Below are 15,980 nucleotides of genomic sequence, written 5' to 3'. Positions count from 1 at the left end.
AGAGTCTTTCATCTTTTGGTTTCCACAAGTCTTACTTAGAAGTATCTTATTCTGTTGAGACCTCTTTCACATCCTCCTCCATCATTTGGTTGCTTTTCTCTAGTTCAGAGAACTTCTCCATCGCAGAAGTTCAGAGAACTTCATGGCCCACAGGTCCAAGAAATCTGGATGCCTTCTGAGACGTGTTTCTCTTAGCGCTCAACGCTGTAGTTTCTTGTAAATTTAGGCATTGCAAAAGTTTATATAACCTTACTTTGTTACAGTAAAAAATGGCAGAACAAGTAATTTGAAAGACCTCTTAGATCTCAGCCATGGGAGCTGGAAGTACTTCGCCCATGTTTACTAGTTTAAAATCAAAGTAGCAACTCATACATGGGGTATGAAAGTAGATGCTCATATAACCTTGTGATGAGCTACAGGAACTGGTTTCTCATGGAGATTTGACGACAGCTTTGTTTAATCCAGCCGGTTGTTGAGTGAGTATTTGATTTGGAAGTGTAGAAATGAGCTTTCATGATCGATAAATATGGGTTTGTTTCGTTGGAGGTTTTTGTCTTGTCTTGTTTTGTTTGTTTTAAAGCTTTGGAAGTGTATGTAAATGCATTGAAGATGTGATTGCAGCTTGCGGTGCACTGGAAGTACCAGGCAGTGGCTACAGTGCAAGCCCTTTATTCTAGGGATGCTTTTGCTGTTTTTCTTCTTTTACTTTTTCCATTAGAAATATGGATTTCACTATGTTAAGAAAGAGGTACAGATGAGTTTCCAGATATTTTTAAATAGGTACCTAAGACCTATTTATTTAATAAGTGTCAATTAGGTGTCCAATGGAAAATGAGAGTTTGAGGGAGATCAGTTCTTTATTTTCCTGTTGTTTGCTCCGAGTGAAGCTTTTGGAATTTCAGGTTTCTCACCTCTGTAACTCTTCCTGAGGACGTGACAAATTTAGCTTGTATTTTGGAACTACTCGATCTGTTTTGATCCTGAGCTCATGACAACTTTGTTTTCAGTCAAAGCTGGTGTGAGGTTTTGGCCAGTCTTAGTCCAGAAATCCCTGTTCTGAAGGTTTCTTTTCCGAGTTACTGGGTGTATGGCAAAGACTCAGTAGGTGGTTTCTGGGAACAGACTAGAGAAGCCCCAGCAATTTTGCATTTCTAACCTTGCCTTATCTCTCTAGATCTGCTTCTGTCCTCTGTCATATTTTCATTGTCTTTCAAACCCCTTTCCTTGGTTGCCTGACAATGCATCCATTTAAATGAAAAGCCTAGAAAACAGCTGAGGGACAAGCACATTACGTTCCAGGACCTAATAAGAGTAGTGCAGTTATCTTGTGTATCTTCACCTCATGGACAGCAACAAACCTGAGCCAAAACCAGAATAAGCTCTAAATTGTCTTACGTGCAGAAAACTAAAGCTATGAGCAGCAACACAAGCCCGTCTTTGTCGTATCATTGATTTTCCTATAGATACCTTGAAAACCTTGTCGGTGAAATTCTGTGAGGGACTGCAGATGCTGCTTGTAATTCCTTCTCCTTCAGTCTCGTGCTGTGGGTGTCAGTCGCTGCAGCCCAGCACATCCAGTGCTGTCAGGTTTAAAATTTGAGTTACTTCCTTAGTGCATACTGACAATAGTTTAATAAAAATCACCCCATCACTGCCTTTAGTTTTAAGTATGCAAATGTTGTAGGGCCTTTGTGTGTTAGTTTTGCATATGCACTGCAGAAAAATGTATAGGTTTTTATTTTTGTTCCAGTCGGGTTTGGTCTCTGAGCTTGCCCACACAGCAGGGCTGTACGTGGAGCTTGTGTAGTTAGTGTTGTGTTTGTAATGTGTATGCAGATGGCAGAGCTTCAAGCTGTATTAAAATTGCTTGCATTAGTAACATTTTATTGTGGCTGAATTTGTTCCTTGCGTTAACATATCTGAATATTCAGCATTTATTGCCCCATGAGAAACATACAAATACACTAAATACTAATTCATCAAAGGTATAGTGTTTCATATTTGTAACTTTTTTATTTTTAATTTTTATTCATTTTTGCGATATACTAATTGTAGTATCATCTTGCTGTACTAAAGATGCTGCTTTTTTTTTGCCCTTTTTTGTTTATTGTGGATAGTGCATGTCTTACTGTGTAGACCATATTGCATGTTATTGATGCATGTTTGAAATTTGTTGTGTCCTTCAAGGCATGATAAGTGGCTATCCACCGGTGCTGCCACCTTTGCAGGGCCCAGTTGATGGCATTGTTAGCATGGGCAGCATGCAGCCACTTCACCCAGGGGTGCCCCCACCCCACCAACTTCCGCCAGGTATGCCAGGCATCCCAGGCATCCCACCACCCGGTAAGAATGTCATCCTCATTCCCTCCTTATTTCATTTTCATGTACTTGCCGTTTAATCAGTTGTTACAGAAATGATCTGCAGCTTGTTTTGGTCATAGCTTTTGTTTCTGAACATTGCAGGTTTGTTTAGCTGCAGCACCACACAATGCACTGCTGAATATATGCAACACATTGACAGAACAGCATGTCCAGTAAACCAGCAGGGAAAGGTTACTGGAGAAACTGGAGAAACTGCTGATGATGCTGTTCCAGCAGTAGTTTTGCTCCAGCCAAAAACCTCGACAATTGTGCTTGAGTTTAACAGAGATCTGAAAAGCTGAAATCAGCCTATTCATGTCCTTATGTCATTTGAACAGCATCCTTCCACTCTGCCTTTTCTTATTGAAGTGGGCTTAGAAATGAAATTTATCGCTGCCATTCCTACCACACTTTCTTTCAGTCTGTTAATGTTTATCAATATTCAGACTGCACTTAAATGAACCCGGTCATGTAGGACCCCTTGGCCATTGGGCCACTGACATGTGTTATAAAACAGCGTTCAGATTAAACCTCATTAGTGGAATAATAACCAGAAACATTTGTGGATAGGATGATTTCAGTATATTACTATGGCCAAATTTTTAATTGGTTTTTCAGAGCGTATCTGCTACACATTTACTAATTTTTTTGCCACACTTTCGATGAAAAGTGAGGCTGAACGAAATATAAACATTTTTCCTGTGTTAATGCCATTAGCATGTCCCAATTATGGGGAAAAATGTTCATCTGCCCCCTCATCATGATTTCTACTGATTTTTTTCAGTTTTTACCTCTGATAACTCGTGTCTATTTAAAAGAGTGCATATCATGCGTTCAGCAGTTCAACAAGCGGTGGAGAGAAGTGTTCTCATTTGCCTCCCCTTGCCCACTTGCAACTGCGTTTATCAGAAGCTCTGTTGAGACTTTATCTGTATGTAAATTGGTTTTTGTTTGTTTGCTTGATTGGTTGTTGTTTTGGGTTTTTTTTAAATCCATCAGTATTAGGTGTGCAGCTTGCAGCTTCGCTGGTGTGCAAGATTCACCCTAATGTCACGTAGAGGGAGTAGGAAAACAGCCGGGTGTCGGTGACATTTAGCACACATCAGCCAATACAAATGTCCAGGACTATGCATTTCTTTAAAGAGTTTTTGTCACTGGAGAAGTGGGCTGTGTGTATGGTGTTTCAAACTGAGAGGATATGGATTAGGGAAAAAATAATGCCTGGGAATGGAGACCCACAGGTGAAGTGGTGCTAAATCAGGCTGGGTGGGCCCGGGGTGTAGCTGTGCTCTGATGATGGGAAGGTGAGGGTGCCCTCCTCCAGACCTATTCGCTTTGTACCAAAAAAAAAAAAATCTGTGCCATATTCCATGACTTGTATTAATGTTTTTCCAGCTCCTGACTTGCTGTTAGTTCAGATGCATTTAAAATGGGGTCTGTGATCAAATGGGAAGCGCATCTGAAATACGCTTTAGTGTGCAAAATGCAGGGTCACATCTTTTGATCACTGGTAAAAAAATCTGCATGCAAATTAAACCCATAGGAAGAGCACAGTTAGTTTGCAGCTTTTCCAGTGAATGAATATGAGAAGTGACATATAAACGGAAAGAAAATCAGGAGCACACATAAGTTTCATTCTTTCAGACCAAAGCATCTGTATGTAAAGTATCAGGAACTGCCTGACTCTCATTTAGATTTGTAAATTTTTGTATGTAAGACTGACAGGGGTATTTTCTGCTGCACTCTGTGCAATAGGGAAAAGCCTCAATATATTTGAGAAAAACTAACAATTTTTATTTTTTCAAGATTTTTTCCAAATGTTCATTGGTCTCATATATAAGACAAATTAAGGTTAACCTGGAGGTTGCATTTTGTGTTAGTGAGATCTGATGAATTTGTGCAATGGCTTGGATTTGCTCTTGCCGTGAATGTATTTTATAAACCTGAACACAAGGAAATGTTAAACGTTGCTAAAGCAAATCAGCATTTCCTTTCTGAAAGGATTCCAGGAAGATCCTGTAAAGCCAGAGGCATGTATTATAAATGAGAAGATTTAGCCAGGCAATCACCAAGTACTGTGAAGGAAAAAAAAAAAAAGGAAAACCAAAAATTATTCACTTTGCATTTCTTTAATTCAACAGGCCACATATCAGTGTTTGGTAGTTGTCATGTTGGCTTTTTTTTTTTACATTCAGAAATTTCTAAAGTGTTTCTTTTTATTGGGGAGAGTGGGATATTTAAATGTTGTACATCTGCTTAAAATAGCTGTGAGCAATGATATCAAAGTAAACATTCTTACTATAGAAGACCAAAGACGTATTTGCCACTACTCTGAAATAAGACTAATTATTTTATATTTTGGCATATAGGTGTTATAGGCCAAAATGTGTCCCCCATGGTAGGCACTCCAGCACCCGGAGCAAGTCCTTTTGGACAGCAGGTGAGTCATTTTTGCATGATTTATGAGGCTCTAAGGCTCTGGATTAGCATTTGAACAACATCTCAGCTAAGACGTGGGTGGGATGCACGTGGCCTTTCCCAGGGAGAACACAAACCACGTGTACACTGATGTGATTAGAACCAGCTAATATCTTGCACTCAGACTGTGTGTCTGTATTTGTTGGTTGAATTGCTACTAGACTAATTAGGTTCTGTCTAGTGGGATAACTTCTGCAGTGTAAGCGAGACATTGTTTTGGTTTGTTTTCCTTCTACTAGACTAAGGCAAGTCATTTCAATACACTGTTAAACTGCTGATAATGTAGGTTTTGCACGCTTGGGTGATGCAGAGAGGATGCTTTCCACTTTCTCAGCCATTGATGGGTGTTTGCTCCCATGTTTCACAAACTGACAAAGCAGATGTTCGTTGGCAGTTCAGAATTTGTGAGTTTGGATAACAGTGATGATCAGATGTTCCTTCTGAGTGATTAGTACAGATGAAGTGTTCAGCACATTTCCAATTTTATTGACTAAATTTTTGCATCATAAAGAGAAATGTGATTTTTGCTAGCGTGTGCAAAGAAAAACAGAAGTTGAGTGAGAAAGTAGTAGAGTGTGTATGTCATGACATTGAGTTATTCCAGAGCACAGGATATCTGTGCTAAGAGTTCTCAGTGCTGCTGCTTAATCGTTATGATGGGAATTCTTCTGTGTGACACGGATTTGTGTGTGTGTGTGTGTGCCTGCAATTTTTGCCTGACAGCGATTAGCATTTATTCTGTGGAAATATCCCAGTCATCCAAGGGTCAGAGTCAATTTGGATTAGATGTTTTAGAGATAAGCCCTGCACTTCACAGACCACACGGTGTCTGGTCAAATTAGAGAAAGTATGAAATAAAAAGGAGGCAAAGGGGTGATTAAGGTTACTAGGAGAGAGGAGAAATGGTGATAGTAACCAGAGTATGTTTACACAGATTAGAAGTATGAGCAATGAATATGTTTTGTTTGCACTTCCTCTCTCTGTACATGTTGGTGACTGCACCAGAGAGCCCTGGCTGAAGTGGGTGTCTTCCAGGAAAATTTCCTTTTGCCTTTGCTCATCATCTGTGTTGAAATTCCATTGCACGAGGATGACTTGATGCACAGATGTGAAGCGGCTTCCCTGCAGTTCCCCCTAATGTGATCTCTCCGTCGCTTTGTCACTGCAGATAGGGATCCTCGGCCCGCCGGGACAGCAGGCACCCCCTCCGTACCCTGGCCAGAGCCCAGCAAGTCAGCCGGTTATGCAGCAGCCCACAACTCCCATGTTCGTGTCCCCTCCACCAAAGACACAGAGGCTTCTCCACTCTGAAGCCTATCTGAAATACATTGAGGGGCTCAGTGCTGAATCCAACAGCATCAGCAAGTGGGACCAGACCCTTGCAGGTGAGGCTTTTGATACAGAGTGGCATGTTTCCGGATGAAACACACTTCTTCATAACCATTACTATTTTTTTCTTTTATGGAAGATGCTAGACTGCTGCTTACTTACCAAATGTAAACATGCAAGTAATTGTTAAAAACAAATCAACAGACTGGGAATATATATGTTATCAGCAGGCTAATTCCATCAATGTTGTATAAATATAAGAATCAATTGTATGGGCTTAAATACTAGGGGTAGAAGTTATGCTGTATAGTTACATTCGCCTTTTTCTAGAAAAATGGTGGTGAATACCAAAGCCAGTAGATAATTAGACCATTTCTTCACCTTCCAGCACGAAGACGAGATGTCCACTTATCAAAAGAACAAGAGAGCCGACTCCCTTCACACTGGTTGAAAAGTAAAGGGGCTCATACCACAATGGCCGATGCTCTGTGGCGTCTGCGAGACTTGATGCTACGAGACACCCTTAATATCCGTCAGGCATACAACATAGAAAATGTTTAGTTGCATAATTGCTTCTTTCTTTGATACTGGCATATAAGGAGTTTTGTGGAACAATAGCTGTTTTAGTTACTGGGTGGGGAGAGATAACCAACAATAATTTGTATTGCATTTTACTGTACATTGCAAGACCATTTTTATATAAGGACACTTTTAATAAGCATATTTCACTTTTTGTTATATTAAGTTGACTTTATCAAATACATGGATTTTTGCATATGTTTCCTTTGTTTGAAAGGCGATTTCATAATTGGTTAAGTGCAGTCAAGGATTCATCTTTCTTATACTTTATTGCTGAGAATCTGATGCCATTGTTTTTATATAAAAGAAGAAAAAAGAAAACAAAGTATTTACAGATTGGTACAGTGGAATGTGAAATTAGTCATAGTTTACATCTTAGAAGAATGTGTGTACATGTGCTTGTGTGTGCTAGCCACTTCAGCAGAAATCTCGCTTGGATGTGAACAGGGAGGATCTCTTAAAAGAAGCTAAAGGTAAGATGTGCATTAATGCAAGGGAAAAAATGACATTTCAAGTCAATACTGAGGCCACAGCAATCATGGAAGTGCTAGTGTGGATGGGACAAGGGCGTCTTGACCTCTAATCTTGTCCAGTCCTGTCCAGTTATTTAATTGTGTAGCCAAGGTCGTTGTGATCCTAAATCAGTAACAGAATACGTGTGCTGGGCTGCCCTTAGAAGGTGAAACGTTCCATCTCCCGTGACCCGCTCTGGGGGTTCTGTGATGTCCCTGACACAGAGCAGGGGATGGGGGAGTTTCTTCCCTAAGCAGTTGTGGCTGCTTGTGGGAGAGATGTGCAGAACTTGGAACCAGTAGAGCTCTTGGAAGGTAAGTTAGAGGAGAAGGAAAGCTGGGTTGTTTTGCAAGTGAAGTAACGCGACATTTTTGAGTTCGCACATATTCTGTTAATGATTGGGCATTGGAAGACATTTTTGTATGCTTTCTTTAAGTGTATTGATTCACCTGAATGAAAGTTTTGCAATGCAAATTTGAGAGAAATTTGACACTTATTAACTTTAAAGTAAAATACTACTGTACGGTATGTGTAAATTCAGCATACCTAGTACATTGGAGAAATAGAGTACTTGCATTGCAGCCTTCAGAGGGTTTGGGGGTTTTTTTTCTTTATTTTAGCTATGTAAGGTAGGTATAGACTCTTGCCAAATTTCAAGGTTGTGGCTGCCTTCTGCAAAAAACTTGCCTGTCCTCGTAACTAACCAGCCTTTTGGACTGCAGATTTGTTTGTTTAAAGGTAAATCCTTTCATGTATTTAAATTTAGAAAAAATATTTAATAGTTTTGGATTGCATTAAGTAACTGGGAAAGCTGTATTAATTTGAAAAAATTGTTGGCAGAAGTGTGGTCACTGCAACTCGGTCCAAAGAACTGATTTACTGATACACTTCATCTTACTCCTAGAGATGTTCATCATGTGGAAATGTTTTTTGAAGTCTAATAGTACAGAACATTTTTATTTGAGTGCATTTGGCAGAAGGTTAAATATTTTTCTTCAAATACTTGCATGTCTTGGGTTCTGTTTTGCTGATGGAGGGAAGCGACATGAGCAAGTATAAATGCTTATTTAATTTTACTAGCTAATTCCTCTCCCTCTCCTATTGCAATCCTCAGTCATTGCACAGAAAAACATATAATTACAAGTAGGCACTTAAGGACAGTCTAGGTCAGATGCGCAATGGATATGAAGAAAATGAAGCTTAGCAACATATAGGGAAATTAGAATTTTTTAACTCTACAAATAGCAAACTTGTGGTACAGAAATTCTTTATTGGCCTTTGTAAATGACCAAGTTTATTTAATAAAGTAGAAACTGAATAGTCTTAGACCACCCCTGTATATACAGTATCATCTTAAAATATGTTTAAATTGCCATAGGCTTTGCAGTCTTTAGCCACAAAGATGGGACGTTGACACGAATCGGGCAGCAAATTCTAGTATTTGAGTATTTGGAACTATCATGGATTGTACTAATATACCACCAGACTCTCCTTCTTCTCAGCATTAACAAAAATTACACCAAAGAACCTGGGATGGATTTTAGTTAAGTTATTGTTTTATTTATTTTTCTTTTGAGGACTGGATGGGACTCCCTTTGGAGCCTGTGTAACTCAGATGTTTAATTTATCTGCTGGTCAGTGATGAGCAGACGTGCAGCGCTGGCTCTGTCCTGCCCCGGTCCCTGCTCCTTCTGCCCAGGAGGGAGAGGTTGGAAGTGCAAATGGAACCTGGGTCGTCCCGAGGCAGGTCAGAGCATTACCGCTGGGCTGGCCCTAATCAATTCTCTTAAGCCTTGTTTATTTATTTCAAAATCATGTCTCTGTGTATGGGAGACATTTCAGTCAATTGCAGTAAAATTTAGGATATAATGGCTCCAGTGTAGAATTCAAAACCAGCAAAAGAAACCGTTTTCTGACACTGGTAAAAAGAAAAAGACGACATCTGTCTGTCTTTCTCTCTCTTTGTGGGTGTTTGAACCCCTCATTTATTTTCCACTGCCGTTCATTGTACTGGCATAGGCAAAACTTTCATATTAAGATAAAGTATGTATGGGAAATGGTTGGCTTCTGTGAGAGTGCAAAATAGATTATCTAGGACTGGTATTTTCATAAACCAGTTGGAGACCATAATTATTTGTTCTCTTCCTCAGTCCCTTCCATGAAAAAATTTACCGTTTGTGTAAAAATTCAAAAAGTTGATGTTGGTGACTTTTTTTTTTTTTCAGCGTATGTTTTAGGACCTGGTTAATCCGTGCTTGGCTTTTCATTAGATCTTGTACTTCCGAAGGTTAAGCTGCTAACCAGGTTTATAACATGTATGTACCATCACTTTGTTTACCCGAGTCTTTTTAATTTGAATAAAAATAGTTCACAAAGTGTTTTTGGATTAACCAGGTTTGAGTGTCCCATCAAGAATTTTGTTAGGATTTTATTTCAAGGAATTTTGGCTGTTGCAGATCCAGATTTTGTCAAGTCCTTGGGTACATGCGTGCTTGTCTGTGGTAAAGAATCCTTTTTATATTGTGCCGTGTATTGCAAAATGTGCCTGGTAGGTGATAAGAACAGTGGTGCTGAAAAATATGATTGAAAAACGAAGCCATAAGGAGCATGAACAGTAAACCCTGAAAAATATGTGACGCATTGGGAACAAGCTGAGTGGGGATGATAAGATTCAGCCAGGCCCAGTTGTCCCTGCATTAATTGCTTTGAAAATAAACAGCAAGCCTTAATTTCATACTGGAAACTAACCTGGTTCAGGACTCTCTTTTATGTAGCTGTATAATACAGGAAATTAGAACGGTAATATAGAAAAAAGCATATCTTACACAATAAAATTAAAAAACCAGACAATAAATTTTCTTTAAAACCACAAATGGCAAGAAAAATTGACAGCAACCTCTCGAGTGTCAAGCTGCCTCTGACATACAATTTACAAAGAGAAAACAACAGAACAGATAGCATTATATTTAATTAACATGCATTCATATCTTGGACCTGGGAGATAAACGCAGCCTCTCGCACAGGCTGCCAGCTTTACAGAGCTTCCACCTTTCTAAAATTTGATGGTGCACTTGCACAGAGGAGACTAATTCTAATCATCCCCCACATCTTTTTTGCTCAATTTGAGATACTGAAGAACACCCGTAGATGTATTTAGCCCCCTCTCAACTGCAAATGCACTAAATCAGAGTGGTACTTCAAAAATGGTTGGATGCTTTGAACATCAAGTAAGAAATGAGATCTGATTCATTGATATATGTTACATTTTCCAATTAATAAAATAAGCCTCATATGCCTTTTGCTTACTGCATTTTCCAGCGAGTCTTAATTCAACCACCATACGAAGAAACAAAAGGACAGTTGGTGCAGTGCAGTAGATCTGGTGATCCTGAACAAAGAGATTGCCAGTCCCTGGCAGGGCTCACAGACACAGTGGTCTCCTGTGGTCGGTCCTTCCTGTGCCAAGAGGGATCAGAAATCCAGTGTGCAGATTGTCATCTGATAAAGGAGGCAGCAGGAGAGACGGGAAAAGAAGCGGAGGAGAATGCACTGAATTGCACAGCAGCACCGATAACCAGCGTGGCTCAGCTCAGGCTGAGATAAGCACGACGAAAGCTTCGGTCAAAAAAGGTGAAGGATGGTTGGTCCTTCCTGAAGTCTGTGCAACTGTTTATAGGGAGTGCCCAAATTCAGTTTCTGTTGGATGATTTTGGGGGCAGAACTCTTGCTCTCTCAAGGAAAGAATTCGCCTACACAGGTGACTATTCTTTTTTTAATCTTGATAAGCTGGGACAAAGCTCTGTACCCCTGTGCCAGGAAGGAGGACAAGCTGAGCACGTACGCGCTTGCTTTACTGGAACTTCTTTTCAGTACTTTCTTGGCTTGCAACAGGTCTTTCAGCAGGCAGCAGTTTTGGGTGAACAACAGCAGGGAAATGGTCAATGAACAGGTCTGTTCTTTCCACAAAATCATTCTGAATCAGTGGTGAAATTGTCTCAAGTGCTGGAATGGTGAGCAGCAGTGCTCACACAAGAATCACTGTTTGTTCACAGATGACTATTTACTGCTGCTGCTTTACCAAGTTGAAATTTTCTATGCTTGGTATCTATATTGGCCTGACTTCTACAATTTGGAAAGCTTTCAGCAGGAATGCTTTGCAAACTCTCAGAATCTACTGCAGTGCCTTGAAGTGAACACATGTGATCACTGTTGATAGATGCCAAGCTGCTGTCTGGGCTGACACCAGATGAACTCCCTGAAGAAAGAAGGGACGTGCTCAAGCCCAGAACTGGCAGGGGCTCAGCAGCACCTAAAACGAAAGCCGTGGTCCTGGCGTGCTCCTGCGGTGCCAAGCAGAAGCAGCGGTGTGTCCCAGGGCCGGCCTCCAAGCCACAGAGTTCTCACCTCCCCGTCACCCACCACCAGAACCCAGAGCAGACGGATGGTGGAGCTGGACGATGGGAAGGAAATGGGGAATCATGAGCCAGAAAGAAGACGGGGAAGACAAAGAGCACAGAACTGAGTGTCAGGCGGGATAAAACTGGGAAACCAGATGAAGACCATGGTTGTTGAAAACTGGGTGTAGATTAAAATGGATACTAAATCCCCAAGCGTGCTCGATACTGGAATGGGCTGGGCACTGGGGCCTTCCAACTACTCTTATTTCCAGTGTTAGTGAGACTGGCAAAACTGAAGAATGCAGAAGGATCAGCACTAGCAAACACATTATGGAATCAAGAATACAGCTCAAACTTCTGAATGTCAAGTTTTGCCTTCTGTCATAACAGATCTGTGTTGTCTGAAATGGTATGATGCCAACTTGGAGAAAGATTTTATTCCTGCACTGGTCAGAAAAACCAGTGACGCAGAACTCCCTGATACCAAACCTCTTGTGAGCGACTGCAGCCTGTCTCTCACTTTCTGTTTCGTGAGCTGGAGACACCTAAGGTATTTTCCAGAAGCACCTGGCTCTCTGCAAATCAGAAACAGTTCTGCAAAATAAGAGCTCTGAAGTGAAAGATTGGACCATGACTCTGCTACTATTACAGGAGTGCTAAGGAAAACCACAGGAAGTTTTCGTACCAGGCTCCTGAGTACTGAGAACTAGGGCAGGGAGCTAGCTCTTAAAAAAAAAAAAAAAAAGGTACTGAAAAACTGACTTGTTCCATGGAAACCAAGTACTGGCAGGAGACAGCTCAAAAAAGGCTCAAGAAGTAAAGGCGGCTGGAGCTAAAGCTCAACAATTCTCAAAATCTGGCTTTTTATTAATGCTTTATTATTTAATGTATTGCTACAGTTGGGATTTACTGCAGTGGAATGACCTGTGACTGCAAAAAAGCAGCTTGTGTGTGAGTGTTTGAACTTGGGCTCTACCTTAGAACCAAAGTCAAAATCTAGCTTATTACTTCCAAAATAGAGCTTTTCCCCAAGTCATGAATATGCTGTCCCGTCAAAATACGCAGCGGCACAGTCACATCTAATTCTCTGGCAGTTTTTTGTCTCCTGAAAACACAAGTAACACTAGTCCTCCAGGTCCTTGGAGAACACAACACAAAGTACAACAGTTATCCTCAGCTTGCAAGTTGAGTACCTGCACGGAGACATCTTCAAAACAGCTGTTGTTGCTTTAGTTGATGAAAACTCCTGTGGAAAACAGCTGTTAGGAGTTAGCACAGGAGTGCGTGTAAGTATTAATATATGAACTCCTTAAGGCTTGTTTTTAGGCTGATCTTAAGAATTGGCTCCTTTGTGGAACCCTCAACATATACACATAATCAGAAATGAAACAATTGCATTAAATATGATCCTGACTGATTATACTGCACCAGTCACCAACATGCTTCATGCACTTGAGAGCCAGTGTCACTGTTAAAAACTAAAACAAAACTTTAAAAGCTGTCCATGACATAGCAGTTAGCTGTTTGCCTTCTTTGGGGAGACAGGAGTCCTGCAAACAGAATTCAGGTTTGCTGGGACTGCTGTTGCATCTGCCACTAAACTTGTGCCCAACACCAGGTAAATGCATCACTTTTCCCCCCCCGCAAACCCTCAGCCAGATTCAGCATTACAGTAGCAACAATGGGAACTCCAGCACTCGTAGGCAGTGGAGCCTGGATGCACGGATGACTTTCCAAACACTGTGGGCTGAGTAAACACTGAGCAGTAATTCTGACCTCTCTTTTTATCTAGTTAGAATTATGCCACATTGGAAAGAAAACAAATCAGATGCCAGAGCAGTTTCTATCAGTACAAAGGAAATGAACTAAAAATTACTATTATTGTGCTGAGATACTGTGTATGCAATATGTAACATTTCTTTCCCATTGGTCTTGTCACAAGAATGGTGTCAGCAAGCAAAGAAAAGCAGTAGCCAGACTGTGTTTATTCAGTTTAGTTTATTTGAAAGTACTAAACAAACATTAAATAAGTGGCAGATGCCTAAACACAATGAACTTTTTGCTGTTGTATTTGGCTTAAATACAAAATATTACAGACATGAAGTAGATGTGAGAAGAATAAAACTGCCAACATCATCTAAGAGTGTAACACAAACTTGTGGGTTACAGTTCATCTTGCAGAGACAAAAATCTTCTCATCAATGTGGCAGTAATGTTTCCTTGGTATTAACACAGTTGAAGCATCCAGGACCTTCACCTTGAAACATTTCGGCTAAAATTCATTTTTTTCCATCCTGGCCTCGTACTGTCTTTCAGAGCGTTTCCTACGATAAACATCATCTGCCAGAAAAAGGGGGGTTTTTTTATATATTAGTGTTTTTCAAGTGCAAGATAGTATTAAATGCATGAAGCCCGTCATTTCTTTTTAAACTTTTCAATCCCATTTTCTCTTGGAGACGTTAACAGGCAACTGAAAATTCAAGCCAACACAAGTCCTTACTACCACTTAAAAATAGCTCATGTTCTCCCTCCTATACGGGCTAAAGTTCTTCCCATCTGTCCTGATGAAATGTTTTTATAGAAACACTGTTTCCAGTAGGATAGAGTCATTTCTTGTCTACTTACCCATGAGAGTAATTAAAATGCAAATGCCCAAACTAGCTGAAGCTAAAGGGAAATTAAATTATAGGCACAAAGTCAACACCTAAGGACTGCCAGCGTGGCTTTAGTATTTTAGCTTTAAAGAAACCAACCCCCCAAAAACCCCAACATGGTAATATGTCAACCTTCATAGTCTTCCTAGTCATTCTTCCTGCCTCCCCTCACCCTAATCACCCCTAAATATCCATCACCAAAATAAAAATCTCTCACTGACAAAAACCAGAGGTTATCAGTCTTGTACACTGTCATTTTGCATGGATCATGGAACAGTAATAAGGCTAAAATGCACCATTATTGTTACTGTAGTATAATATCACTTAGGCTTAGAAGTTTCTTTTGCAAGAAAATAAGGCTCAGGCTGAAAAAAGGCTGCTACATACACATGCATTAGCTTCTAACCTGACTTTATTACTATACAGGTATGCCTCAGGCCTTATTAAACTGAAAAAAACCCAACAAAAACACAACCAAAACCACCACAACAAACCAAATCTTTCAAAAGAAGCAATTTTGTTGCAGTGAGTTTGTCAGCTATGGAAACTATCAAGCTGGTTTATTCTACAGCAGACTCAACTAGAGTGCCCCTGACAATGAAAATACTCCCATAAAACACACAACAGATCTGATCCTTTTCTGAAGCACGCAAAAATTTCTAGCAAGGCTTCTTGAAGGGAAGAATGCCACATTAAATGTTTTCATGGCTAGAAACTGAGTGCCATTAGCTATGGTCTGATGACTCATTTTCATACTTCAACTACCTAATTAATAAGAGTCACGTTTCAGATGAGCCCACACCTACATTTAAGTTCTGACAACCCTGGTGAGTTTTTTTAAATGTAAAAAAAAAAAACCCCACCAACCCTAATTCAGTATTCTCAACCAGGTTTGTTGTTGGTTTCTGCCCAGTGTCTTCTGCTAGGGGGGCAGGATCTGGTGGCCGGTTTGCTGATTGTCTTTAGCGCCTGAAGGCCCAGGACCCCGCCACCAGCCCTGGCCAAGCCGGCGCTCCGGGCCCCGCCGGCGCTCCGGGCCCCGCCGGCGCTCCGTGCCCCGCGGCCGCCGCGCTCAGCCCCGCCGTGGCACCCGGGACCGGCCGCGGGGCTGCGGGGCGCCGGGGCCCGGGCCTCCTCCTGCCGCCCCTCACTTACAGAAGGTCTCCTTGCCAATGCGGACGTTAATCATGAACCACTCCATGGCTCCCCCGAGGAGGAAGAAGAAGGGCAGGAACCTGTACACGCCGAAGCGCCGCTTCCCAGGTACCAGCTGCAAGAGGCGCTTCACCCTCTTGTTCACCAGCATGACCGGGGCGGGGAGCTCCACACCTCGGGGGGAGGGAGAGAACAGGGGGAGGCGGCTGAGAGCCGGCACGGGGCCTGCACGGCCCACCCGAGAGGCCGAGCCCGCTGTGGCGGAGCCGCAGGCGCCGCGCTCCCGTCACGCCGGCGGGAGCGGAGGAGCCGCTCGGCCCGGGCCCGGCTCCGCCCCCCGCGGCCATGGCGGCCCCGCCGCCCCCTCCCCCCGGCCCGCGGGGGCGCGGCCAATCAGCGCGGCGCCTGGCACGCGACCCCCCGCGCCCCTCACCTCCCGCGCGGGCTGCCGAGCCCTGGAAACAGCCGAGCGGAAGGACGTGGTCGGCACCCACGTGACGCCGCGCGGGGCGGC

At 41.9% G+C, this 15,980-nt stretch overlaps 2 protein-coding genes across 11 annotated transcripts in view; one reads left to right on the top strand and one right to left on the bottom strand.

The window, feature by feature from the left end:
* PBRM1 (polybromo 1) overlaps positions 1–10,540 on the top strand; it is a 66,676-nt gene extending 56,136 nt beyond the window's left edge. For 5 of the 10 annotated variants that reach the window (XM_065642803.1, XM_065642798.1, XM_065642800.1 and 2 more), the window contains 4 exons: positions 2,188–2,343; positions 4,731–4,801; positions 6,008–6,224; positions 6,557–10,539. In XM_065642803.1, coding sequence (XP_065498875.1) covers positions 2,188–2,343; positions 4,731–4,801; positions 6,008–6,224; positions 6,557–6,729 — 617 coding nt within the window. In that variant the 3' untranslated portion in view covers positions 6,730–10,539. Of the gene's footprint in view, positions 1–2,187; positions 2,344–4,730; positions 4,802–6,007; positions 6,225–6,556 lie in introns of those variants that run through there. The other 5 variants (XM_065642802.1, XM_065642807.1, XM_065642801.1 and 2 more) reach the window with 3 other exon arrangements.
* A 3,100-nt stretch (positions 10,541–13,640) lies between these two features.
* LOC135993263 (ubiquinol-cytochrome c reductase complex assembly factor 5) lies at positions 13,641–15,977 on the bottom strand. The gene is made up of 3 exons (XM_065642993.1): positions 15,900–15,977; positions 15,467–15,640; positions 13,641–13,997 (listed from the first exon to the last, which is right to left on the bottom strand). The coding sequence occupies exons 2-3, from the start codon at positions 15,615–15,617 to the stop codon at positions 13,930–13,932; spliced, it is 219 nt and encodes a 72-aa protein (XP_065499065.1). The 5' UTR covers positions 15,618–15,640; positions 15,900–15,977; the 3' UTR covers positions 13,641–13,929.
* Between the last annotated feature and the right edge of the window lie 3 nt (positions 15,978–15,980).

This window comes from Caloenas nicobarica, chromosome 11 (genome assembly GCF_036013445.1).
Source record: "Caloenas nicobarica isolate bCalNic1 chromosome 11, bCalNic1.hap1, whole genome shotgun sequence".
Taxonomy (NCBI): Eukaryota; Metazoa; Chordata; class Aves; order Columbiformes; family Columbidae; genus Caloenas; species Caloenas nicobarica.
This window is presented reverse-complemented; position numbering and strand designations above follow the sequence as displayed.